The sequence below is a fragment of the Adelges cooleyi genome, unplaced genomic scaffold (assembly GCF_023614345.1).
Source record: "Adelges cooleyi isolate 19-005CV unplaced genomic scaffold, UGA_ACOO_1.1 ACOO_flye_CR_arks_rails_tigmint_CR_PRNA_2, whole genome shotgun sequence".
Lineage (NCBI taxonomy): Eukaryota > Metazoa > Arthropoda > Insecta > Hemiptera > Adelgidae > Adelges > Adelges cooleyi.
This window is the reverse complement of record NW_026095860.1, coordinates 3870943-3898708: the sequence shown is the minus strand read 5'-3', so window position 1 is coordinate 3898708 and position 27766 is coordinate 3870943. Positions and strand designations below refer to the sequence as shown.

Genomic DNA, 27766 nt, shown 5'->3' with positions numbered 1-27766 from the left:
TGTATGTAAAATTCTTACATTTCAATTAATAACTGAGTCCAGAGAACCGTTAGTGATCGAATCTTATTACACAACGAACTGTCAAGTATTTATTTAGTAAACTATATTATACCTTATATATTGATTAATGCCTATTACTTTCTTTCGTACCTATATTAATTTTATCTAACAGAAATTTTTCCGAAAAAAAAAATACAAACTTTGGTATATTCAGATTTATTATCATCTCAAAAAATTGTTTATTTTATAATTGACCCGAAAATTATATTTAATTATGACATAATAACAATTTAACGAAGTTAATATTATAAATATTATAAGTATATTATATAAATGTATTACTATATTTTGTAAGATAGAACTTTGCCTTACTTGACAACTGTTATACTGTACACATAATTAAATTTACTATTTATTTTTACCTTATGTGTCTTTTTACCTAGCTAGAATTAACTCTTTTTAGAAAAATTCCATTCAAATTAATATTTTCCGAAAATAAAACAATTTTCGTAAAATAGTTAAAATAATATTAATAGATCCAAAATTGTGTGTAATAGTATATAATATATATTCGTTTTTTCTCTATTATTAATACATCAAACTAGAAACAACTATTCGCCTTCGACATTATATTTAATTATTAAAATCATGAACCTATAGTGATTCCTATTACAAAAATAACCTGTTAATATGTTTGAATTTTAATATATACTTTGTTTCGTAATATTAATTTGTATTTCTAAATAGTGGCTATTTTGTTTAATTAAATGTTACTTAATTAACTACTACCTAACCTAACATTGCTTGTTCCATTATGTATTAATACAATAATTTATTACTGAGCACAATTAACCCAAATGGTCAATTGTGCGTTTTTTCTCAAAAGTTAATAAAACTCTTCTAGTGCAAACTTGTTTAAAGATCGTTTTTTCCATTTGCTGCAGGTTCATAATAAAAAAAACCCAAGTATTGCATAGAAAACAATGTTATGCCCGGGTGTTTGTATTTTGAATATAATTATAATGCGTGAGAGATTTCGAGGTTGGCATATATATTAGGTATATTATAGTATAACATTCCTAAGACGGTACAACAGGTAATTATAATCAATGGAGAGCGTCCACGCATAATATCTTGCAAGTATCATCAGCGTATTATATTTCTTAATACGCCTAGATTACAGTATTATACGCAGTATATATTCGCCTAGAGATATTATAGTATCAAGGGGGTATTATAATAAAAATAATATTATATATTTTTATCTACACAAGTTGTTTGTTCAGGTCCACTCCATTGGTGTGTGTTGTCCACATAAAAATCCGTGGTGGTATAGTATGTAGTAAAACGCTGTGTTGGGTTCCCCGTCGGGCTTTGGTCCGATAAGATTCCGCCGCTGCACGAGGATCCTTGATGTATATATACATAAAAAAATATATATGTACATTATATACACATATAAATAATATATTTATAAGGACGTCCCTTGGCTCTTTGAATAATTCAAATTCTAATTTAAAATTAAAAAAAAAGGTAAAATAACAACTCGAGCTATTAAAAAGTATGGATCCTAAGTTTATGTGATAAAATGAAATACAAACTAATAAAAATGTACGGTAAAAAAAAATCTCAACGTTTCTCGAATAATCCATACAGTAGTTATGTAGCCGATACATTGTGTTATGTCGAGAAGACGGTGGGTTTAATAAATTATAAAAGAAATATATATTTTTACCCTAGTCATATTTTGGTTACACTGTTTATTTATTTTACATTACGTTATAAAATCCGAAATGTCAATTGATGTTTGATTTATGCATTGCACATAAATCATCATACATTAAACAATAAAACGTATTTGGTAATAATTCACAATTTACGTTTAATTTTGTTGTAGTTCTATAGTTCTACAAGTTTGCATACATTCGTTTAAGTCTCCGGAACATAATTTAAACGTCCAATTATAATAATATATTATTTTATAGTTCATTTTTTATGTGTTATATATCCGTGTTATATATATCTTACTTAAACAAAACTAGCTTAAAATTGATGAACTTAAGGGTTCGTTACTGCTTTAATATTATTCAAACTCTGAATTTAGTTTAACTATTATAGCAGTTATAGGAATAATTAATGTAAATGTTCACATGTTTTATTATCTCTCCTTTCATTTGACAACCACTATTGTAAAACGAAAATGTATACTCTGTTTATGTATATATTCACGTACTCATTTAAAATATATCGTTTCTATATAAATTACAATATTATCGCGGAAAACTACGACAACAGTATTTTTTATAATGCATTACTTCTCTGAGGCTATACAGTATTCTTGATAATCGTCCAACTTCCATATAGGTCCATACGGTTATACTCCCGTACAGGTTTTAACCCGGCCAAGATCTATAATGTCTCTGTTGTTTCCATTTATATATTTCATAAAACATGGGCTATTGGTTCATGTACACATTCTTTATACTTACATATTGATTATTCGTTTTAACAGTAAGTATAAAATGGCGTACGTCCACATTTTACTACTTAACCGATTTTATAGTAATTTTGCGTGAAAACAAGCTATATAATATATTAGCTTCTGTTAACCATAATGCGACTACTGTGAATACTATATAGTATAAACAATATAATATAACAGGTTTAATGACACGTTGGCTAATAAAATTAAAGCATTGTTTCGGTAAGATAAAAAAAATGTTATCTCGAAAATCAAACAGCTTTGACAAATCGACCTCTTTCGAAACTCACAGGAGGTATAATATTCGATTTCAATAATGTGCCGCATTATAAACAGTTATAGACAATAATATTTTTATTGTCTTCTGTGGTATACATTTATTACATACAGGTATATATTTGACTGATACACTGTCGTGTTCGCTACTATATTATTTGATTAATAAATAATGTAGAATTAATGACAACATATCGTAACAATGAACGCGTCTATCATTCCTCTATTATAATATTATACCTACATGTATAATGCACATAAAATAAATCCGATAAAATCTCGTCTTAACTTTTAAGTTAAACAGTCGTTCCTATCGCCAATCCCTCGAAATCAAACAGTTTTGATTGATTGTTTGTAGTTTGTACGTTCCTGTTAATGTATACTTTCAAAACGATACAAGTTACTATCCCTGTCTAAATACACATATCGAAAATTGTACATTTATTATACATATACATAATTAAATAACCCGCATAATGTATAGCATATAATACATTGTTTTTAAGTATACCAACTCTACCAATTTCGCAGTTACAGTTTCACGCAGACTTGAATTTTAATTCCAATTCCATTTTTGCATTTATCACATCACACACTATTTGCAAGATCACGATAGTGTAGAAGGTGTGACAAGTAGAATAAGTGTGTGTTTACATGAAAATTATATAAAACTGTACTTAGCCAGATATAATGAATATAACTCACTTATATCCATTATAGTTGAGTACTGAATAAAAAAGATGCTAAGAAAAATGGAAGTGGTTGGAATGAGTCTAGAGAGATGGTTTTGTGGAGTGACAAGGTTAGACACAATAATTAATTAGTATGTAAGAGGAAGTTTATGAGTTAGCCAATAGTAAGAATAATAAAAGAGAACGATAGCGATGGATTTGGCATGTTAAAAAAAAGGTGAAATATGAAATAGTTTATCGAGTTAGAGAGGTTACGGTAAAGAGAAGAAGTGAGTGAATGTAATAGAGACATGATTTGTGAAGTGGGTTTAACATTTGATTGGTCCGAATTTAAGGAAAGAACATTTGTTTGACATAAGGTAAAGCAGATCATAAAACACTGCAAACAAAATAAGTTTATTTGCTCAGGTTTTTTCTAGTGTGGTTAAAAAATAAACTAATTAGTTTTTGAAGTTTTCAAAACATACATATTCTGTCATTATTAGCTTAACAAAAATTATTCTTTAATTTTAAACCTACGCATATTTACACACATCGTGTGTGTTTTTATAGTTTAAAAACTGTATTTCTTTTAAGTTATTATTTTTAAAGCGGTGTTCTAATTTTTATTAACATAAATTAATTGAATTATTGGAGTAAGATAATATTTTGGTTGCAGTAATCTGAAAAATTATAATTATACACATTTTTAACAAAAGAGAGATTTTAACTTCCCAATAACCCAAAAAGTAATTTATAAAACTTTGTATTTTGCTTACATAATTAAATGTAAATATGCTTAACATTTTTATTATTAGGCATTATAACAAAAAACATACAACTGTAATTATGAGTTGATTTTTTGGGTGCAAGGTGCATAAAAAAATCGTTCGCTCGCATATGTTGTGCAATACCGAAATGATGACCTAAACTTACTAGAAAAAAAAATTGTGTTCTTTATATTTCTTAAAAGTTAAGGAATACTTTCTCGGTTTGCTGTATCGTCGAGAACTGATATTGATTATTTTTTATTCTTCTAAATATTAACGTTTACCAAGTAAATGAGAGCACCCTGATAATAATTTTATATTTACAATATGATTTTATACAATATCTACATTTATGTTCAGTCATCGAAAATATGCTTGATCATCTACTTGAAACATTTAAGGCCAACTTTTTTCTATTATGTGTAGACCGAGTACAGTGAACACAATTGTATTTATTAACGTGGTGTACTAGCACCTATAAAAAAATGTCGACACGTCTTGATAGTTCTAAGTGTAAAGGCAAACAAACTACCACCTTAATATATAAGATGAAAATCCTATTGCCCAATCAAAGGTATTCAATAAAAAACACGCGTCGTTTATCAGTCATCTTAATGGTAACACGTTAAGGCTTAAGCCTATATGCAGCTGCAGTCTGACTTCAAATTAGGTACAAATGTACAATAAAGTGCAGATACTACACTGTATGAATGAGGTTGCGAGGAATGAAAATAATAGAATACTGCTCACGAATAGATTTGCTAATAATTTATTGTTGCGCGTAGCAAGAACATACATTGAATAGAGCTGATCGTTTGTGAGTCTAGAAGAGCGAAAATTGAGATTTTTTTTTTGACTGTATTATAAATTAGTAAATTAATAAACAAAAGGTACCTTTAGCTTAGTATCGAAGTTAAAAACAAAGTACCCATATATTAATTATTAAACTAACTCAACGGCTTTAACGACTACTTATTATTTAATTAGATACCAAGGAGGCCTAAGCAATTCGTATATTTTTAAAATCACTTATCGCCCTTTACTATTCTTCAAATTCACTCAAACCAAAATTGATTTCTAAACCGACATTCTTATACACTTTTATGACCGCCATTAAAAGATGTAAATGTTCGATCATTATCGCGGTTATAAAATGTATAAATAATAAAACTGTTTATCATAATTATATTACTATACCAATATTTTACAAGTTTAATAATAACTGTTGGCTGCAATCCATCAATAATAAGTAGTTTAATAAGTGACATCCTTCATTAGACACACAAGGGCTTATATTTTATTTTTTCAAATATGATATACATCTTTAATCGAATATTTCATTATTTAATTATACATATTTTATAATTATTTTCTCAAAAAGTAAACTCGTAGTGAAGACAACTCTTAAAATTTAAACAATAATTTGATTTGTAAACGTTTATCGGTAACACTATATCTAAAGAATATTGCATACAAATTTAGAACAAATTTGACCATTTTTAAAAAAAAATATTGAACGCCCCGTAATTTTAAGTTAAAAATTATGTATTTTTTTTGGATGTTTTTTTAGATCCTGAAGGTGAAGGGGTGTAATTGTTAAATTTTTAGCCCATTAAATTATCTTTCAGGTACGATTACTGATCGTTTCCGAGTTGCTCACGAAGAAATCGGTTCTGCGGTTTGGAGGATATCGTGGGTGTAGACACAAAAATAAAAACATAGCATTGTAAAAACAAGCTCCGCATCGAAGCTATAAGAAACATTTTGCAATTATTTATACCTATTATTTTTTTTTTAATTAATTGCTTTTGTAATTACACATTATAGCACCACCTATTATTTATTTAGTACAATTCTAATTTAATCATTTTCTTAATCCCAACGTTAAAAACGAAGATTATGGCTGAATCAGATAAAAAATAAATAACATAATTTTAGGCGGGTGACACACAGGGGAAATGTGTTTAATCAAATTAATCACATGAAACATATTGCTTAGTCAATACACACAGAACAAATTTGTTTCATAAATATATTTTTTTTGGCTACCTACTTAACAGTACATACAGCTCATTTTAGTAATAAATATATTGTCTGATAAATGATGATGACATTATTGTTATGTGCCATATGGTGATTAAATCAAAGAAAGAAGATTAATTAAAAATACATGCATTTGGTATGATACTAAATAATAATAATATATATGATATAGTAGTAATAATAGTATTATAATTATAATTAATAATTCAAAATATAAAAAAACTATTATTATATAACAACTTACAACAATATGATATTAAATAATCAATTCTAATAAAATTTTAATTTTAAATTAATAGAATTTAAATTTAGTTAACTATGTTAATAAATTAACATATATATTGTATTAAAATACAAAATAATGCAATACATTATTTTATAATTATACATTAATTAATATACATAGCTTTTATTTCGTTGTAAACTGCGCAGTCTATTGTAAAATGATGAAATAATTACATGCGAGACAAAACATGTTTTATTTCATGAAACTTGTTTACAAAATAAATTTGAGATAACGTTTCGGAAACACCAGTATGTGTTGCTCTATTGTAATACACGCGTTTTTCACTAACAAAAGAAATTTCTTGTTCCATGAAATAAATTTTACGACAAAAATTTCCACTGTGTGTCACCCGCCTAAGTCAACATTTTACACATTAGTATAAAAATGGCTACCTAGTTATAATAAAGAATTAGCGATGTTCGAACGCATTAAGTACTTTGTAGTTTAATTTCTCCTGAAATTTTCCCTTGCAATAGGTACGGTACTTATCATATTATACAACAACGGATCTATAGAATATAAGATGTTTTATTTTGATCCATTGGTTGATTATTGTTATTTTTTTATTCCATCTCGTACCGCTTTATACATTTATTTGCACAGGTTTATTTATTATTATTATTATATAATTTTTTTTTATTCGAATAATAATAATAATTATAACCCTTAGCCTTACGTAAACTATATTATTATTATTATTATTAATATCGCGGAGAAAGAGAGAAGTTAAAAAAACAGAACCCAACTTGTATTTATGTTTTGATAGCCTGAAGCTCCTAGTGTCGTGATCGGATCGCGGGAAGGCCCGTACGGCCGTCATTGTAAGCCGTTCGTACAACATCCCATGTGTGCGTACGCGCATAAAATAATCCATCATCATTCCAACATTCACGAACGAACTCACGGACAACACACACATATACCCGTGGGCAGACCGTCAGTTTTACCTGTGGAATGCCACTGCACCCAAACAACATTTTCGCCCGGACTATATCCCCTCCGTTTTCCATTGGTCTCAACGGGCTCGCGCCGTTCCGTCTACTTTACATTAAATACATATTTTATATTATTATATTGTTTCCCTCCGTTAACCTCAAATCGCTTAGGACGATATCTTCCATCGCTTTTCGAGATAACAAACATTTCTTTACATGATTAATATCGTTATTATATCTATTATCTTGTTCGTTCATAATGTCATCAGTCATGTTACATTTTTAACAAGCACCAGAATCAAATAGAGGGAGGCGGGGGATTAGCCCTCACATATATTTGAATGTTCCTTTAAAAAATAATAAATTTAGTCAATTAGTAATTTTTATTTTTTAGAAATAATGTATCCGAGAAATAATTGTTTCCTAACACCTGAATTTTCAATGAAATTCCGCCTATGCATCGAACCTGTGACCACAAAATGTTGACGGAAAACGTCAATCTCGCTGTTTCAAAACACTTGACCTACAACTGACAAATATCATTTTTGATTACATGAAAAATAGAATTATTTTTTTATAACTTAAGTACTACGCATTATTATATTTGACATTTTACAATGAAATAAGAATGTTCATATTTACTTTTACGTTTTGTACTAGACAACACAGTATTTGAAGACATAATAGTAGTTAGAGGCCGAACCCTAACATCCCCTGAATGGTTGTATTTTTATAATAACCGGATTTTCGTACAATAGTTTAATTTAGATACCCTGAAATTTGTTTTGAATACTAAATAGTTAGTAATATAGTAGTTACAATAATAGTTTGTGGGACGTAGTATAAAATGTGATCCCATTCTTATTCGTTAACGAAACGCAGACGTTTAATTTTATACTCGCCAGTGTTGAAGATTGAGAGTAGTCTATATGAACTGTGTATGTGTGCAGTATATGTAATTGAATAATGATAGAGTATACAGTTTGTACGAATTATAATTATGATTTATTATACTCGTCGTCGTGGTGCGGTCGCCGGATCCGCCGCGGCAGTAGTGTGTGTGTGTGTGTGTGTGTGTGGAAAGAGAGAGAGAAACGAATTCTAGAGATGAATATCTCAAATCGTAAAGGTCTAATTATTAGGTCGGCTACAGGTTGTTGCGATAAATTAATACCACGGACTGACGCGATGTCGGAGTTAGTATATAGTATTATAGGATGTATATAATATGCAAATGCCCGCTGTTGGCCTCAGTTGTATTTTAATAACGTGGCGGCATCTCCCGATTGTAATGTTCTGTTATGACTTAAAAGTCTACGTTGGATGATAAATATCGTGGTCGGACGTATCGCGTGTACCTATTTAGTCCGGGAGATTGGTCGGAACACAGTCGATTGTATGTATAGAGATAAAAAATGTCTGTGAGCTGCAGTAGAAGTGTAATGAGTACTTACAAGTACTAAAACGCGTGTAACGGTGATACGTTAATGCAGTTTGTAATTTTTAATTCGTTGAAAAAAAAAAAATTCGAAACAATATAATACTTATTACCGGAGGTGTTTTAAATTAAAGATTTTCTAAATATCACTGTACCTAAATTGTTATAATATACTCGTACATTAAAATATTATTAACTATTTATAGTTTTTAAATAGTAACTTATACTAAAAAAATATATTACATAAAATATTACCTCGTTAATTTTAATACTATTTTTTATGAACTTCGTCATATTTTACAGAGTTCTATCAAACTTTAAAAACTGAAATGGTGACGTACATATTTATTTATAACTTGTAGCTTTGTGTTAAACATTTTTTAGTGTAAGAGAAAACTTAATTATTAATTAATTTTGTTTTCTATATTATTTTGTTATAACATTAATTAGAAGCTGCAAAAGGCCTTAATAGAGCAGAAAAAAAAAATGAATTATGACTAATAATGTTATTTCTTTCTAATTATTTGGTAGTCCTTCAACGACCTCTGTTATTTGTCTTAAAGTTAAGTTTTCCTCATTATTTATGGTTTTTTTTAATTACAGTCCCATTAAATTAGTTATTGTAAAAAAGTATAATTTGTATATTATTGTTGTCGCAGAATAAAAACTAGAAATTGTTAGGCTATTTGTAAACTGCTATAGGAAGATATTATGGTAGTATATTCTCATATGTCAATACAGAATTGAGTTCATAGAAATCATAATACCTACGATGCACAACAGAGTGTATATTATATTAATAAAACATATATTTACAAACGTTATGATATATATATATATATATAATTTGTTTTATAACTATATATTATGTGTGTGTTTAAGGTTACAATAATTCCAGACAATATATCCAATACTTAACATCATAACCACGGCAATGGACAATTAAAAGCATATCGATCACATGATTGATTACTCCGATGTCTAGCGCCAATCAGGTAAGATGATTTAATTGTATTTAGTTTTATTTACGAGCACATCTTCAATAATTTTATCGTAACTACAGTACATGGGCGTAAGAACCGGATGCTCGCTCGAGTCATTTGAAACTGAATGCAGATGAAACCTGCTGCCGTTGCAGGGAGTAGATAGGAAAGGACGTACCTAACAGTAAATGTCGTGTCTTTGGTATATTTGATCGATTTATCGCCAAACGTCACTCCATCTCGACTCGCAATGTCTTTGTATCCGCGTTGGCTTATTTCTTATTCCATTATATATCCAGGTCTGTTATTAGATAGATCCGGAACAACACTATTCCTTAAATACAAACTTGACCGCGTGTAAGGAATACGGAAACCCGTATATATAATATATTCTGAAACTAGGTACGACAATTGTTTCAGATTGTTTCAGTCGAACATAATTAGTAATTACAGTGTCTCGATACACTCAATGTACTACAAACCTCTGTTTCTGTTTAAAGTCTGTTGGTTTGTCGAGATGGATTTTTTTTGTTATTTAGTAGGTCGTCAATATTCGGCCACGTGGTTTAATATATGACTGTCTCCGATATTGAGGTATATATTGAACAAAGTCCGTATTAGAACTTTGAAAGTCTAGCGTCTAACGCTAATTTAAGAAAAACGTTTGCAAGGCTCGTGGTATATCGTTCATATATTTGTATTAAAAGCTATTCTGTACTATAGATGAGTATTGAAGCGGTACTCCTATACATACTCAAATGCCTATATTACCTATCCTGGAGTGCGGCAACTGCGAAATGTCTTACAGTTAACACATAAGCTCTTATCATAATCTCACATGCAACCCATAAGAATCGCCATAAATGCCTTTTCATTGATGCATTATTGCGATACCACGGTGCAAACTTGGCTGTCGGTGTGTATAATATAAAAACGCTTATAGCGAAGGCGCGACCACTCGTGATTCGGTGTGCCATGGTCGACAACGACGATCTATGGGTTCGCCGGCCAATCTTTTCTGAGGCTATCCGAATCAACGTAAGTACAGACCCGGAGCAACCCGGCAATCAGAGGCACCTGTATATATAAATAACTTGTATAAATATGTACAATGAGCTATACAACGACGGTTGTTTTTTTTGTTTTGCATCCATAAAGTTCTACTAGCCGTCCTATACGATACCGATCGCTGCCGTAGTTTGCTGGCGTAGGATGACCGCTCTATCTTCCTAATCTCGGCACGAGCAACAATTTAAATAATAACGACAAACGCATAAAAAACCACATGGCATATGCACTGTGTGAATGCATTCCCCTCAGGTGTTTTACATTGTCTTTAATATCTCCAATTTTGCTCTTTTTCTTTAGGCATCTATATCTCGTTTCCCGTTATAATGTTGTACTTATATTTTATGTTCGGCAATCGTAGGCGGACTCGCGTTATCTGAGCCCTATATGATTTATATATTTTGGGTGGTCCCAAATAAGCGGCACTTTGAGGGGTAGTTTACGATCTACTACATGCCTTGAATACACCACTAATGTTATCGCACAACAGAAGTATGAATTCTGTAATTTGATTTGCGAAAATCTATAAACAGATGTTACATTACCCCTCTTTTAACGTTTCAACCGGTGGTCGCGGTCATCTGACTAAAATACAAAAAAAACACCTCACTTTTACGGTCGATTATACGGTTTATTATTGGTTATAATGTTTAAAAAGAGTTTGTATGTACATATATATTTATATAGTAATACATTCAGACAGCTTACGAGTTGTCCCGCTGAGCAAGAAGGCACGTAAAAATGTTTTAGCTGAAAAATAATTTTGGAAGTCGCTTTAAATATATACGAATACTTCGAACAGTAAAAAAAAAAAACAAAAACGTGAGCGTACACAATCCTTGGAGACACGAACATTATATTATTTTCTATAATATCAATTATCATATACTGACATACCTATACACGCCATTTTGTCGGAACGAATTCTCTTTATATACGTATTCTAATTTGTCTTGTAGTGTACCACAAGGTATCCGCTGAACACCTACGCGGAATACCAAAATGTATTATAAAGTTATTTTCAAAATTGTAGTATTGTACAATATTCACATTCTAAACCTCCCAGGTCGTGTCGTGTTTGCTTGGAGATTATGTGCTGAGCAACGTGTAAATTTCATTGGCTGTGACGTTTTTAAGAAAAATAAAACATTACAATACGAGTATATACATGAATGGAAAGATAGACGCGGACGCATTGGGTCGCTGGTCTTGTAACATTACGCCCGTGCATAATAGCATAAAGAAACTTGTCAGAATACTACATGGGTACAATCGAACGCATTGCAGTTGTCGGACCTCGCCCGAAAGAACCGTATTATTTTTGAAGCTGTCAGGTGCACAAACGGTTTAGCGCAGCAAAAAGAAAAAGGAAACCTACAAATGTTTCCTTTATATTCTTCTCCGTCAGTCGTCTCGTGTGTGGTGTATATTATAAAATAATATTATTTCTCACGCGGCAAGACGGTCGTTTGGGGAGACTTAAACGCGCCGACGCAAATACGACGTTTAACTGAGGGATTCGATTTATTATCATAATATTATATTATAGAGGAAAGCTGAAATACACGTCGGCAACAAAATAAGACTAGTTTGACGGGCCGCAGTAAACGTACCTGAGCGTAATACTATTATGGGAAAAGGGTTAGTTTTTATATTGGAAGGGTTTACGTGTGACGACTGGGTATTATTAATCAACCGCGGGTGTTGCGTTCTGACTTTAGTGACGGTACCGTCCGACAGACAAGGTTGGGGTATCCTTGGCTTCTCTAGGGGTATGACGAGTGGTTAATCAAAGGTATTTACTATAATATGTCGTACGAGGAAAACATCCGCTGGAACACTTTAGTGTCATAATTGGTTCACTTCATGGTCGGTTTAGTCATGAGCTTCCGGTCTGGCGGCTTTATACACGCAGTCAGTTTAGCTGTATAATTGAAATGAACAATCGAAAAAAGTTTTTTAAAATAAGCCGATTCGTGTGAGTGGACACCGTGAACTGGCTAGTATGCAGCTGTGGCGGTGGCAGTCCGCGGGGGGCGACTGAGATGAATTTTTTTTTAAAGAAGGGTCTATATCGGATTAGTCTCGCACATGTCTTTCATATTAGTCACAAAGGTTCAACCGACCGTACACTGTGACTTCAGGTTGCCCATAAAATATTAGTATACAGTGAGAGAGTTATGCGATTGGAATTTCGAATTTTACTCTCAAATTTTTCTATTGATTCTTTATTTTTTCCTCCATATTCATTGATAGTCGATAGATGCTGCAAGATGCTGATCGCTACCGCGGTGTTTGGAACACGTTGATTTTAATTGCAAAACTCTTCACAACTTAAGACTCCATGCACGGCATAATATATAAACGTTATATCTGCACTGGCTATGACTATACTGAAAAGCAGTTGCTCCACTTGCAGCAAATGCGGTCGTGTGTGTGTATAATCGTCGGTTGCTGGGTAATGGGTAGAAGATACATAGAAGCAAGGGGGGAAATTAAAATAAGAAACGACGCTCATTCACACGTTTTGTATATTATCTCCTAGTTAACTACTATAGTTTACTGCTATCCAGTAGCCGTAATTCTGAATCCGTCCGTGCCGAGACACATAATAAAAATCCAATCTCCATCCGTCGCGCATTAATTACTTTCCTATAATGTATTCGCCCATTAATTTGCTCTCTCGCCCAGGCATTTTCCATTTTGCTCGCTTCTGTGTGTGTATACTTAGTTACACGATGACCACGACGACGAATGTTGAGCTGGAAATAAAGAAAAAAATCTCGACGTGTTTTAAGTAAATAACCAGTTTATATACGCTCACAAACTCACGCAAGTGACTTGTTACTTAACAATATTGCGATTACTAATGTGCAACTAGTAGCCGCATATGGTAAATTACGTTTTCATATATGTATATATTATATATACCTATACTCAAACCCCGCCACGTGGACCACCGAAATAGGAATGTCAAAGCAATCCTTTTAATGGGATGTAGCATAATATCGCCCCCCTATTCCTGCCGCCGGTTTTTAAAACTTTATTTATTCGCTATTAAACGCTATATATATATATATATATATATATATATATATATATATATATATATATATATATATGTGTGTGTGTATATAACATGATCTGTAAGTCTGCGGCGCTGGAGTTTTTTAAAATTGTTTGCCCAGTATAACGCCTTTGATCGACGTTGCTTCCCGACAAATACTTGATCTGTGGAATCCGGATCGTGTACGCGTTCAAGGACCGATAGAAGAACGTCGTATATTGCTTTGCGAGTAATCTGAAGAAAAAAAAATGATAATAAATAACTGATATTGTTCCGTCGGTTTCGACCAAGGTCCAAGCATATTCTTCAAGAAGATTCTAGAAAACGGGATTACACACAACGAATGCGGTTGGTCTTCATGGATTCAGTAAAGAATTTGAGTTAACTATTGTAAAACGTTAAGACTATAGTCTATAATATAGAAAGCAGAAGTTTTATCGGTGTTGTAGCACATATGATTTATTAAGAAGCCGGTTCACCCACCTCTGTTTTTGTATTGCAGAGAAAGCAAATATAAATTTTAGACATAAAAGTTTAAACATTTTTTTCTTGTTTCCGACAGCTTAATATGTCGTTAAAATGTTAACGCGGGGTCCAAGCAAAAAATAGTGAAATATTTAAATATTCAGATTTCATTTCGGGTTTTCGACAAATAGCTAGCTGAGTATGAAAATCTGGTTTTATAATTTACACGCGGCTTATAGTGTGTTTATACACTCTTCAGTCTATAACCGGTTGTTTTTTGTAGATACATAACATACATTTATAAATATAAAAACCAGTATTCTTTACTTTTCGTACAATAAATAAATGATTGCTAATAGTTTCTAAGTTTGTTGTTAAATATTTCGTGATTTTCATGCACAACTGGACAGTAGTGGTATCAATAAAATTAATTTACGAAAAGATTTTTGGCTTCTATGTATGATAACGTGTTCTTAATAATAATTTACTATCTTTACAATTTGTAAAATTTACATATTTTTTAATTAAACTATGTGCTGATATTACATAGGATTGTGGAAGCAATGTTCTCAATAAAGCTGACGCAGTGATGGAATGAATTGAGGTAGTTTTAAGCCCTCGACCTTAGGGTCTCTCTTAGATTGCTTGAGACTATTTTACACTTTATTTATCATAAAACGTTGTTTTTTTTACTAAATTATTCATCCGTGCGCAGTGCGTGTGGTATTTAGCCGGTTTAATACATTCGATAATTCGTTAATGCTTAAAACTAGAAAACTATAATATTTTACCATTTAGTATCTATGTCAAGCGCTCACTCGGACTACTTGCGTGAACAGTATTCACGCGATAACTGTAAGAAAATAGTTTTTTTTAAACATAAACAACAAATTTTAAATAATTTTATCGAATTTTCAATATTTTACGTCCGCAGTACATAGGTTAATAAATACGATATTTATTAATTTATACTATACAAATTGCATAAATTACTTTTTATAATAATATATGATTTTGACGTTTTTCTCGACGTAAGTACTAAACGCTAACAAACGACATTACTATTATATTCTGAAAGCATCGACATTAGTGTTTTGAAATGTAAATCTAAATATTTAAATACCTACACTTTTAACATTCGAATAAAAATAAAAATAAATACAGAGTTCAGTGAGGTGTGCGGTTTGCATATTACGGAATACTTTTATTTTTTCATATTCTTTAAGCTTTAAACCGTTCATATATGTTTAATGTGAGGCGTGACGGAGGATAACTGTCGGCTTATTATCCGAATAGTAGCATGTTTGATCTAAATCTCGACCTAACCGTCGCGTCATGTCAATGTTCCATGGCTATACAGTCCATTTGCATACTTAATAACACACTACACTATACGCTATTATATATTTTGTTCGACAGCGAGTTTATCTGTAAGAGAAGCCCGGAATGCATATACCTATACTTAGGCACGTTATAGCGTTTGAAATGAAAGTATATTTATCAGCAGGATCGTGCGAGATATTACTATATTTAAGAAACAAAAAAATTGTATGTAAATTAAAAGACTATACAGTCCTATATTAACCATTCATTGGTCGACGATAACGTTTAAAAAAGTGTCCAACTAACTAATGCAGGTTATTAATTTGTACACCTATATTGTGACGCTTTGGTGGGAACGAACACTTTGGCGTTAAATAAGACTATAATATAATAGTTGATTTCTATGAAATCGTGTTACTACGGTAGAATAAATTGACCGCAATGACATGTTTTCATTGTTAATCTATAAAACCAAAAGCTGTGGACATTTACAGAACTTGTTGGGTTATTCAAACGTTGATTTGACGTTGATTATCAAAAATATATGCATAACAATATTAGGTAGTCGTTTGTGAATATGAAATAAATATTGCTACAATAGAGCGAACATATATTTTTTCGAATACAGATCTTAAAATATGTTCTGATCCGTCAACGAAATTCCTCAAACAAAATACTTTCCCACGGGCACTAGGTCGTTTAATTAATCTATACATTGCATTGAATCAATTGAGTTTGGAACATCAATTCTCAGTAGGCTTTTTTTTTGTTGTTTTTGTTTCCTTTATTTTTTCTACCGTCAATTCAGTGTATACAGTATGTATGTGTAGCAGATAAATTGCTGGCGTATTCTCGTTTCGTCTTGGCAGTAATTAACAAAGAAACCGCCAGCGTGTATGAGGTATGATAATATGTGTTGTTATGTATTTTTTTTTATCGGCTACAACGACAAGGCGCATCTTGTTGTACTGGGTAGAGATCTTTGAACCTGACGAAAAATCGGTTTGGCCTTTGGGCACCTGCATTCTTTGCGTCTGCCCCCCTTGCGGTCGGCTCTCATTAGACCGACGAGGACGAGTTGCCTCCGGTGGCATATACTCATACACACACACGCGCGCGCATATTATTATGATTCACTGTGGCCTGTGCCACGATTGCTATATAGTAGTCACGATGAGAAGTGTATGAACGAATATATGCGACGACCAAGAACAGTTCATCCACAGTCCGCACAATCAACCTTTTATTAAATAATCAATCTCAATTTATATAATAAATATGCTTTTTTTTGTTTATCAGCTTAATCTTTCAATAATTATCAATTTGTTTTTTGTTACAATATTCAAAACCATTAAGATACCTACTCATCACAAAATATTATGTAACATTTAGAATTTCAAATGTTTTCCAATAAAAAAAAAATTCTTTATCGAACATTAGTTTAAATGTATATATCCTATAAATAATTTATATCCTAAATGTCTATAAATAAATTATGTATAAAAAAACCCATGTAAATTAAGCCAATAGTTTCAGAGATCAAGTAGGTATAAAAACATAATTTGTGCTGTCTCCTCCCCCCGCCTCAGGCATCCTGTGTAGCGCAATTTTGCAAAGTACATTTGAAACCAATGACCATGAACAGATCTATCGAATGACACTACAACGGTTTGTCTCGATCTCACCCCGTCGCGTCGTCGGGTTACATTCTATACATGGAAACTTTGTTAAAAGTGAAAGTTTTCCTACACAACACCAAATTTGCAAACGTATTCATTCAAAAAAATATTGATAATGGATATAAGGATTATTAGGGTTGGGACTTCCAAAATCTATTTCTAGTCATGAAAAAATACTAAATACATGTCTAATTGAAATTAAGTACGAAAACAAATGTTTGGAAACATTACCGACCGAAAAAAAAAATTACAAAATTAGAAAAAATTAAAATATTTGGACTTTTTTAATTGTATAGATTTTCTCACTCAGTTTTGACTTTTTAATAAGTATTTTTAATTAAGACACATATCTAGGTACAAATTGTGTATATACTCCTTCTTTGCCTTATTTCATACAAATGGGGTCGTAAAATTATATAAATCGTGTACAGAATGAATATTATAAATATTTAGATAAATTGGAAATAGAATTAAATATAAATTAGAATATAGGTATTTATAAAAATACAAATTTTTGCTGTCCATCCCTAGGTACAATAATTATTAGTATTATAATCTCAATTGTTAAACACTTAGATATTGAATGTTGAGTTTTTATAGGTGTACAAAAAAACATAACTAAGCCGGGATTTACCACTTGTATGAATTGGTAAGGAAAATTCAAAAAAGGAGCCCATGCCTCTAGAGTGTAGTACCTTCTTCCACTTATGGTACTACTCTAGGTACCTACACTTTTTTCACAAGATTCATTATGTTGAAATTCAATATGTTTTCGATCACGATGTCCGAACAGAATAAATTCGTATGCATCCGTGCACATAATATATATTATATAGAGTCGTTTTTATTATTATAATATATTTTGACAGGGGTGGAACGTGTAATTTAAATTCCAAAATATTCCGTCGGGCTATCATTTGGTTAGTTAACGTTTGACGGAAGCTGTCCGCCGAGCCGTGGCACACTAGTTTTTCGTTGAGTAAAAATAATAATAGTGCACATAGTTTTATTTTTGTATAATACCTATAGTGTGTAAGGAATGAACGGGTTATTTAGGTGCGGATGATTCCGTGTAATATACAACGCGTTTGAAGTTGTCGATAGTCCGACATTAAAACCGTCAATTATTATTTTCTACTTGTAGGCTACCCAAACGGAAATGGGCAAAAATACAAAGACAACTGATGGGAACAGGGTCAACGCGGCACGTCGTTTGCAATGGTTATACTATATATGCCTTGCCGGCATAAACATCAGCCATACGGCATACCCGAAGAAAGTGCGACTTGAAGAAAGAGCCATGAGAGTTCGGTTAGAATGCAAGATTATAATAATAATAACAATATTACCCGCGTCTGTGAGATGACAGACCGTATGGAGTGAAAGGACTTGGCCGCGACTCCTGATAAGGCAATAAAGCGCCGTAGAGCATATATAAGTCAATTCTTTGGATCTGTGATTTCTAAACAATGCAATTAATTTCAAACTTGTTGTTTGCCTTGCGCTCAATGCTATACCTACGGTTATTCTGGAAATCTCGTATTTTGACGTTTTCTTAAGAATTGGATCTAAAGCGTTTCTTTAGAGAACAGAGTAAAAATCATATACGATTTACCTACCTAAATTCTAAAAAAAAATGTTTTGTTACCAATTAGTGTATTTGAAATGCTCAATTCATACATTTTTATAAACCAAAATTGTATAAACTATACATAAAGATATCCACCATCAATTTGTATGTGTGTTTAGCTTCGAAGCCTACACTGGACTCAGACCCAGAAATTCGCAATATAGCGTTTGTCGGTGATAAATGACTTGAAAAATAAATAGCCACCTTGACCCCACTGACGTAACGTAATGGTTTATTCTGTGCACTGTGCAGGCTTACTTGGAAACCTTTTTCGTAACTTCAGCTCCCAATATATAACAAATGTATATTTTTACCAATTACAAAAAGAACTGTCCTCGAGATACTCCTATAATTTTTTTTTCTATTCGTATGCATGTATATTGTACATAACCTGACACTGGCTGACGGATATTTCAGTCACGAGGCTATTCGATGTTTACACAATGTGTCAATTTAACATGCAACGGAAAAACATATATTTCTATAGACGGTTACAATCAATATTCAGCGAGGTACAATATGGCGTCAGGTATTAAAGCTGAACATCCGTTCTACGTTATCGTTTATCATCAATGTACATGCATTATGTAATGAACGATAGGTTTTTATTAAACCAAAAAATACAATATAATCTTTTGGACTATACACTACCCCTTTTTTAATCCTGATATCGTGCGACTGTCGAGATAATACTGTAATTAAAATAATTGGGTTAAGCAAGGAATCACCGATATTACTTTATTGATAAAGACATAGAGTGAATACTTATTATAGGTATATATTAACAATAATATCAAGTTATATTTAAGTATAAATATGATATTTTTGGTTTTAAACGAAAACTTATTTTATCAAATGAATATCACAGCGAAATCAGCTTTAGTTTTTGAGGAAAATTCTGTTGTGAGGCCTTCGTGTATTTGCTTTTTCGGCATCTTATAACTTTTTACAATTTTATAAGTTGGGTGTGGAGAGGTTTCAGGATTGATGAAATCATTTCTCTGGCTTCCTACACGAGTCCTGTCGGGGGTGCCCCCAGGATTCATTTATGTGAAATAAAATAAAATAATTGTCGTTTGTACGGTTGGTTGATAGTGCGGCTAGATTGTATTAACTTATCTTGTACTTAAGTTATGAACGGGAAAGTAACCGCACGGACAGAGATGTAGAGACGATTTTGTGCATTTTTTTTTGATTGATCGGAAAACGTATTTTGTTTTTTTGTTTTTGACAGTCCTGTAGTTTGACCAATAAGTTCTTAGCCGGTCGTTAATTTATTACACGCGTTCAAACCGAGATGACTGGTAAAAGACAAATGATCTACAATGGGGCACACAACAGCGCGATGTGCTCGCCGTTGGTTGAATAAATGGCAGTCCTATGACAAATAGAGTTGCTATATATTATATACACACATATACTCGAACGTAAGTGCTTTATAAATCGAACATTTGTTTTATCGCCGTGTTGAACCAAGGAAAGAAAACACGTACCTACGGGAAACCGTTTCTATAAATCATTTCGGTTGGCCGAATACTGTTCGAGGAAATTTTATAAATGATTTGTGAGATACCTACGATACTACGATCTCCGTTTGGCGTTCGGGGTACGAATTTTAACGTTAAACATCCAGGTTTAAATTCCCAAGGTCCCACGCATGACCGAAACGTAAGAATATAATTTAAAATAATAATCGAAAACCAGAGAAATCTATGTGTAAAACAAAAACACACCATATCCGTACCGTCAGTGATCGTCCTAAAAAAGTCAAATTTTTAACTAAGCGATAATGACATAAGTGTATTTTTTTAGGTTTTACAGAAACGGTGTTTGAAAATTCATAATGCCATTGATATACATTACACGTATTTAATACACTTCTGAGTCCTCTAACAATAAAAATATGAATCACTGGGTTTCAATATTTGTTGTAGGAGGTTATAAGGGATCTATTGCTCTATACACGACGAAATTTCCAAAAATAGTGCACTTATAACATTATGCGATCGATATTTTGTTTTAGTTTTCACAGGGTAGTGATTGATATGGATTATTGTTTTTCGTTTTACAGGTGGGCGTCGCAAGGGAAGGATGACCCATGCAGGCCGTTTGTCGCCAGTGATATGCCCGCTGGCGAAGTTGGGACGGTCGTCTCCAGGCTCGCTAGAGTTCACGCCGTCCGCGCGGAACGGTTCCTATTGTCCGTACACCGTGCTCGAGGCCGAGACTAGCTTCACGTACAGTCCGACCACGTTGCGGTGCAGTTCGCCGTCCCTGGACCAAGGATACCACACCCTGGTGACGGGCGGTGGCGGTGGCGGCGGCTGTGACGTTGTCGTCGGTACCAACCCGCCGTCGTTGCAGTCCACCGCCACCAAGCACAGGCGGTCGCAGTCTAGGACCACCGTCGGCTGCTACTTCGATCGACTGCGCGATGAGCTGATGCTCAAGATATTCTCGTACCTCGGCAGCGCGGATCTTAGCACTTGTGCCGCCGTGTGTCACAGATGGGAGAACCTCGCGTGGGAGCCAGTCCTGTGGCGAACCATCGCGCTGTCTGGCGAGAACACCTGCGGCGACAAGGCGGTCAGGTGCGTGTTGCGCCGGCTGTGCGGCCGGACCCGGACGGGCGCGTGTCCGCAAGTGCAGCGACTGTTCCTCAGCGACGGCACGAAAATCTCCGACAAGGGTCTGATCGCGTTGGCCCGGAGGTGTCCGGAGCTCACGCACGTCCAACTGCACGGCAGTCCCAACATCACCAACGCGGCCATATCCGAACTGGTCACTCGGTGTCCTAACCTGCAGCATTTGGACGTTACCGGTAAGTAGGCATTTATGGTGTAGGAAAAATAGTAACAACGGGGGAGAGCTTGGGATACTAACCTCCTCCAGATATAATTTTAGACCCCACCTCCCCTAAGCTAACCAAGTTGGACAAAATAAGGAACATTACTCTTTCGAAGGGATGATAAGTTTTTTTGTCATCTCCTTTCGTTGTCGGCCATGCCTCACGTCCACATACCTCAATATAAGCCGTAGATATGAAATGTTTAATCTTGTATTTCATTTTCTCGCTATAGTAAACTTAGGACTAAATAATACTACTTACTTAAACAACTTAAATAGTAGTTCTGCCTGACTAGAGTGGAAAAAGTCTGGCGCCGGATGTACTTCAGTTAAAACGTGTAAAGAATTCAATCGGAATTCGCCGGTCTTATGACGTGCCCGAAACAGGTGTCCGGGCGTTTAAGTCGCCGTAGCCGCCTTGTTTTGCATTTTTACAATAATTCAAAACCGGCCGGTAATTTAATTAAAAAACTGCCAAAAAGAACACCGCTTCATATGTATGCATGTATGCGTTTGTTGTGCATTGATAAATGTGGTGTACCTAATCATTTATGTTTTACACACTGCAGTGCGGCCAAGCTTCCTCTCCTCCGACGTGCGAACGTCTATAGTTTATAATAACAACGACAACAACACTGGCAACTCGTCGCGGTCATACATAATATTATATTTGTCGGCAATTGTGATTCACGGAAAAGCCTCGGACGCGCTTACAACGTTCTTCTTTGCCTCCGTCGTTAAAGGATATAAAAAATTACCTTATTTTGTGCATTTTTTCCTTGAGTTTTTTTTTCTACATCGTCAGACTGAATGCATCTCCGTTACATAACCGTACGATCGCGTGTGAAACGGCTTAATGGACGAATAATAAAATATAAAAAGTCACATGCGCTTAAGTTTAATAATAATACATTCTATTCTTTATGGCGCGAGTTCCCTCCGTCGGACATGAGTTGGCGGCGCCAATCGTAGTATTAATTATTATTAATAGAACAGTTGTTCTGTGTGTGTGTGTATGTTAAGCCTACATACACACGCACACATTTGTTGACGTTTGTCATTTCATAACGTTAATAAAAGAAAGTTTTTTTTTATTTTGTAACCTTTCCCGAAAATCTTAATTTGACTTTTGACCACGTCACAGGCTTATAAGTCCACCGGAGTTTACTTCCATCATAAAATATACATAAATATGTATTATATTATGTTGCTAGATCACGGCGGACGACGCCAATTAGTACTCCAAGCGCGGTATAATATTATTATCATGATTGTACTGTTGTAATACCTATAATAATGATATTGTTGTTGGTTCATAAACAATAGGAGGCGGACTGGGCGGCCAAAAGGCTAGTGGGCATGGATATAGGGGCGCTGCTGTTATGGCATGCATAAAAAACGGTATATTATAATATATTAAAGTGTCCCGAGGCAAAACAAATGATTATGTTTTAAAACGCAGATGAGCATTGATACTAGGTACAAAATTTATAATTTTCGTTTTTCAGTTTTTTTTATAATACCTAATAATAAAAAAAAATCTGTTTTAGTAGTTTGGTACATATTATCAAATATCGTAATTCATAAAAAAACTAACTTATTAGCCATTTAATAATTATATTTTTTGAGACAGTTCATAATACGCAAACGACTTTGGCATTCGAGTAGGTATATGATTTTTTTAGTGCCACTTGTAATTTATTATGTTATCGTGGTATGTAGTTAGTATTGTTAATAATACCATGTTAACAATTCAAATGGGATAGGGACGAAGCTACTGTTGTCGTCAGCGGTATAATTATTTTGTTTATTTGACCCAAATTTATATATTTTTTATATTATAAATAATATTTGAATCGTTATGGCGGTCCGGATTAAAAATCGTCGACTACAGAAACCGGTATATAATAAAAAAAGAAAAATGTGTTTATTATTGAATGAATCGAACGGGAAATATGTATTTAGTTTGAGGCTTTTGGTCCTCCGGCAAATTGTGTTCATAGAAACGGATAAACAATATAATATGATATATGTATATTATACAAGGCGTGTATAGATAATTCTTTAGATTTCGTTGGAATGGCCTGAAAATAAGTGTCGGCCTCGGCCGTTGTACTTGCCATGTTCAACATAGCAAACTATATATATATATATGTATACATGTACTATATTTATAAACTATAAGCACACTTAGGGGCGTGTGATGTCTGTCGAGTTATATGATGTCGCTAAGATTATTGTTTGGCGTGTACTATAATAATAATTATTATTTGCAAGAATACTGATATAATATATGTATACCTTGTCTATCCATCTCCGGTCTGTTATGCAAATGCACCGCGAGTATTTCGCAAACCAATATGTATATGTAAGTTTATTATCAATGTTATATTACATTGCGGACCGGTCGACGCTTTCGGCTATCGCCCACGTGAATATATATGTATAATAATATTAATAAAATTCCGAAGGACTTTATTCGTTATTGTAATAAATATATATTTATATATATATATGTCAACATAACATATGCGTCTGCCACCGCTATAACGATAAACATACCTAAAATAATATTAAATTATACTCAAGACGAAAACTCTGCAAAAATAGAGCACTTGTTATTCTTATTTACGTCAAAAAAATTGTTTTTTTGTTTATTATTATACGTTCTGATTTTTAATGTGTAATATTTAAAAAAAAGTGGTTTTAATATTATAATATTATCGAATAAAATTGTGTAAACCAATTACCAATTATTTAAGATTATAAATTATAAATTAGGTCAAAAAAACAGTAAATAAACCGGTATTTCAACTGAAAAATGTGTTAATTATATTTTGTTATTAGTGATTTAAATAAAGATTACCAGGTTTTGCATAAACGTTTCAATGTTTTCTAAACTATTTTATTTTCAATAATATATGTAATTAAGTTGTGTTGTATAATATATGTATCTAAGTTAATTTTCTATTCAGACTTAGCTTATTAGTCTATGTTATATAATATACATATATCATTGTTAATTGTACATTTGTTCGTATTATTTAAAATTTTAATTAAATTAATATATTACAATAATTGTGCAACACTGTCACGTTTTGCATACTTTTTTTAAAAAACATTTCTTCGCTTCTTGGGGTGTCAGAGGACAGCTGGTTTTTTCCGAGAAATCAGCAGTAACACACCGACTTGGCGCGAAGCTCCGTTACCAGATAGGTTGGGCCAGATAAATTATTTCATTACCTATATTGCTTGCTAAACTGCACCGGCAAGCATTTACACTGCACACGGTTGTAATTATAGTGCGTTCACAGTCGGCACTTTCATTGCGGTCGCTGCGACACACGGTTGTAACCATAAAAATATTATGTATAAATATTGTGTTTGACCAGGGGCGCGATCAACACAAAGTGTACATTATAATATACTTCACGATTAGCCTAGGTATGTTATTATTAATATATTTATACATATAATATTAAATTATCATGTCGTAAACGCCGTTGACATTTCACGTGTGTACACGCCCCGTTTATAGCCGGTCGCGGCTCGTGTGATAATAATATTTCAATCGGCTCTTGTGAGTTGTGTCGATAAAAACATTTCAAAAAAAAAAAAACTATCCGCGGAGAGAGTTTTACAGTTATGGGCTCGCAACGGCCGCAGGTCAAGCGAAATAATAATATTATTATTATATTGTAATATACATGATATTTACCTCCTTTGGGGGGGTGGGTTAACACGGACGTGGGCCGAGAACTAAGTATAATATAGTGTATATATGGCCAACGGTGTTGGATAGCTGATACAGATACTCGTCTTATGCCATACGCAGCACGCATAATAAATCTGTATTTTATACAGTTTATCCGAGTCGAATGGCACGCCGTTCTTGCTATCCAAATGCTGCCCAATAGGAATGGAATAGAAATTTCCGATGAAAGTACTATTCATTTTTTTTTTAAACAAGAACCGAGAAATACATTAACTAGGAGTCCGAATCTAGCGACATTTCTGAGGCCAGATTCGGGATTCAGCGAAAACCCATTAAGCGAATTTACTCATAGCTGTTATCAACAGTCACGGCTCTAACTTTGGGAGTGTTGAGCTTAAACAATCTGTAACATTTGTTATATGGTTTTTCTGACTGTTTTAGACCAAAATCTTTGTACAAGTTCGACTTCTTAGGTTAGTTGCTACGAAATTAATTCTAATTCAGTAAAAAGAAATATGGTGATTTCGCTAGCCTCTTCACTAGATCCGTTTTCTTGGTATTATAAAAAATATGTTGGCACATTATTAAACACTAAAATGGAACTTTTTACCCTAAAGAAAGAAAAATCCGATGATCTCGTACTATTTTACAGAACTCAAAATCTGACCATCAGACATTTTGTATATGATATGACAAAAAAAAATAAACCATTACTATTAACACACAATACAATTATGTTGGACGCGATTTATTGAGAATTATACCGTTTGTTTTTGTGTTTGCAGGTTGCGTCAAAGTGTGTACCGTCGGGGTGTACAGCCGGCCGGAACCTTCGCTGAGGCTTTGCCTTCAGTACTTGGACCTAACCGATTGCCATCTTGTGGACGACGCCAATTTATGCGTCATCGTCAGCAATTGCCCTCAACTGGCCTACTTGTACTTGCGACGGTGTACGAAAGTCACAGGTAATATCATAACCGAATGTCTTCTATCGAGCCCCTGTAATACGTTTATACAATCCGGCATATGAATTGTGTCTTAACTTTTCTATAGAAAATATTATAACAACTGGTAAATTTTGGCGGGACGCAGTCTATATGATAAATAATTCAGAGTGGTTCTTTTAAATGTTTGTTGAAGATATTTTGTGTTGAAGTCCTGCAAATCGATTTGAAATAATTGTTATAAAAATACTATAACATTTTTCGAGATTTGTATTTGTTCATTTGCTTATGTCAGAAGTTAAATTTAAATCCAGTTATGATCCCAAACAATTATTCAATTTAGTTTTATTCGATGAAGTTTACTTTTAAAGTTAATTACAAAACCATCATTCATACTTAATTTTTTAAATTCCAAAAAAAAATAATCTTTTTTATATTTAAGAAAATTGTTATAAGTAATATAATTGTTATAAAAATTCAGATGTGTTTGGGGAAGAAAAATTCACCTAATATTATTACTTTACAAGCTATATGAATGAGACCAAATCAGGGAAATAAAGAGATCCGTATAAAAATCTTAATAATTAGTATACTCGTTTTGTAAGAAGCTGATGTAAAGTAAAAATTAACAAATACTCTTATATATAATAATTATCTGTGGGTTTTTTTGTAAATCCACGTTATCAAATTGCAATTTATAATAGTAATAATTTAATTAGTGAAAATTATTTGGCGAAATAGGTATCTAGCGGTAATGATTATTGGTGTAGTATACATATGATTTGTTACAACAACAACACACATGGTATACAATAACGGTGTTAAAACAGATTAAATATATAAATTATTATAGGTGTATATATATATATAATAAACGGTATTGACCGTGCTTGTCGTTTACTTTTAGCCATTCAGTGTCCATAATTTACACTGTAATAATAATATTACCATACGTACAAACTATGTAGGCTCTTGTGTCGGTAGCGTTTATACCTCATGAGAATTTTTTTTTTTTTAGTTTTGCATCCATAATATTATTATATACCTACGCGTTTAGGTATCGTTAACGACTCTGAGTGGTGGACATTAATAAACGCGACGGGTAGATATACCTGGGCTAACCTAACCTGTATATTGGCTATAT

General features: G+C 32.9%; 1 protein-coding gene across 1 annotated transcript in view; it reads left to right on the top strand.

The window, feature by feature from the left end:
- The window catches only part of LOC126833936 (F-box/LRR-repeat protein 7-like), a 33657-nt gene that overhangs the window by 1103 nt on the left and 4788 nt on the right, over positions 1-27766 (top strand). The window contains exons 2-4 of the mRNA XM_050565533.1: positions 9784-9896; positions 21188-21937; positions 26464-26643. Coding sequence (XP_050421490.1) covers positions 21208-21937; positions 26464-26643 — 910 coding nt within the window. The 5' untranslated portion in view covers positions 9784-9896; positions 21188-21207. The remainder of the gene's footprint in view (positions 1-9783; positions 9897-21187; positions 21938-26463; positions 26644-27766) is intronic.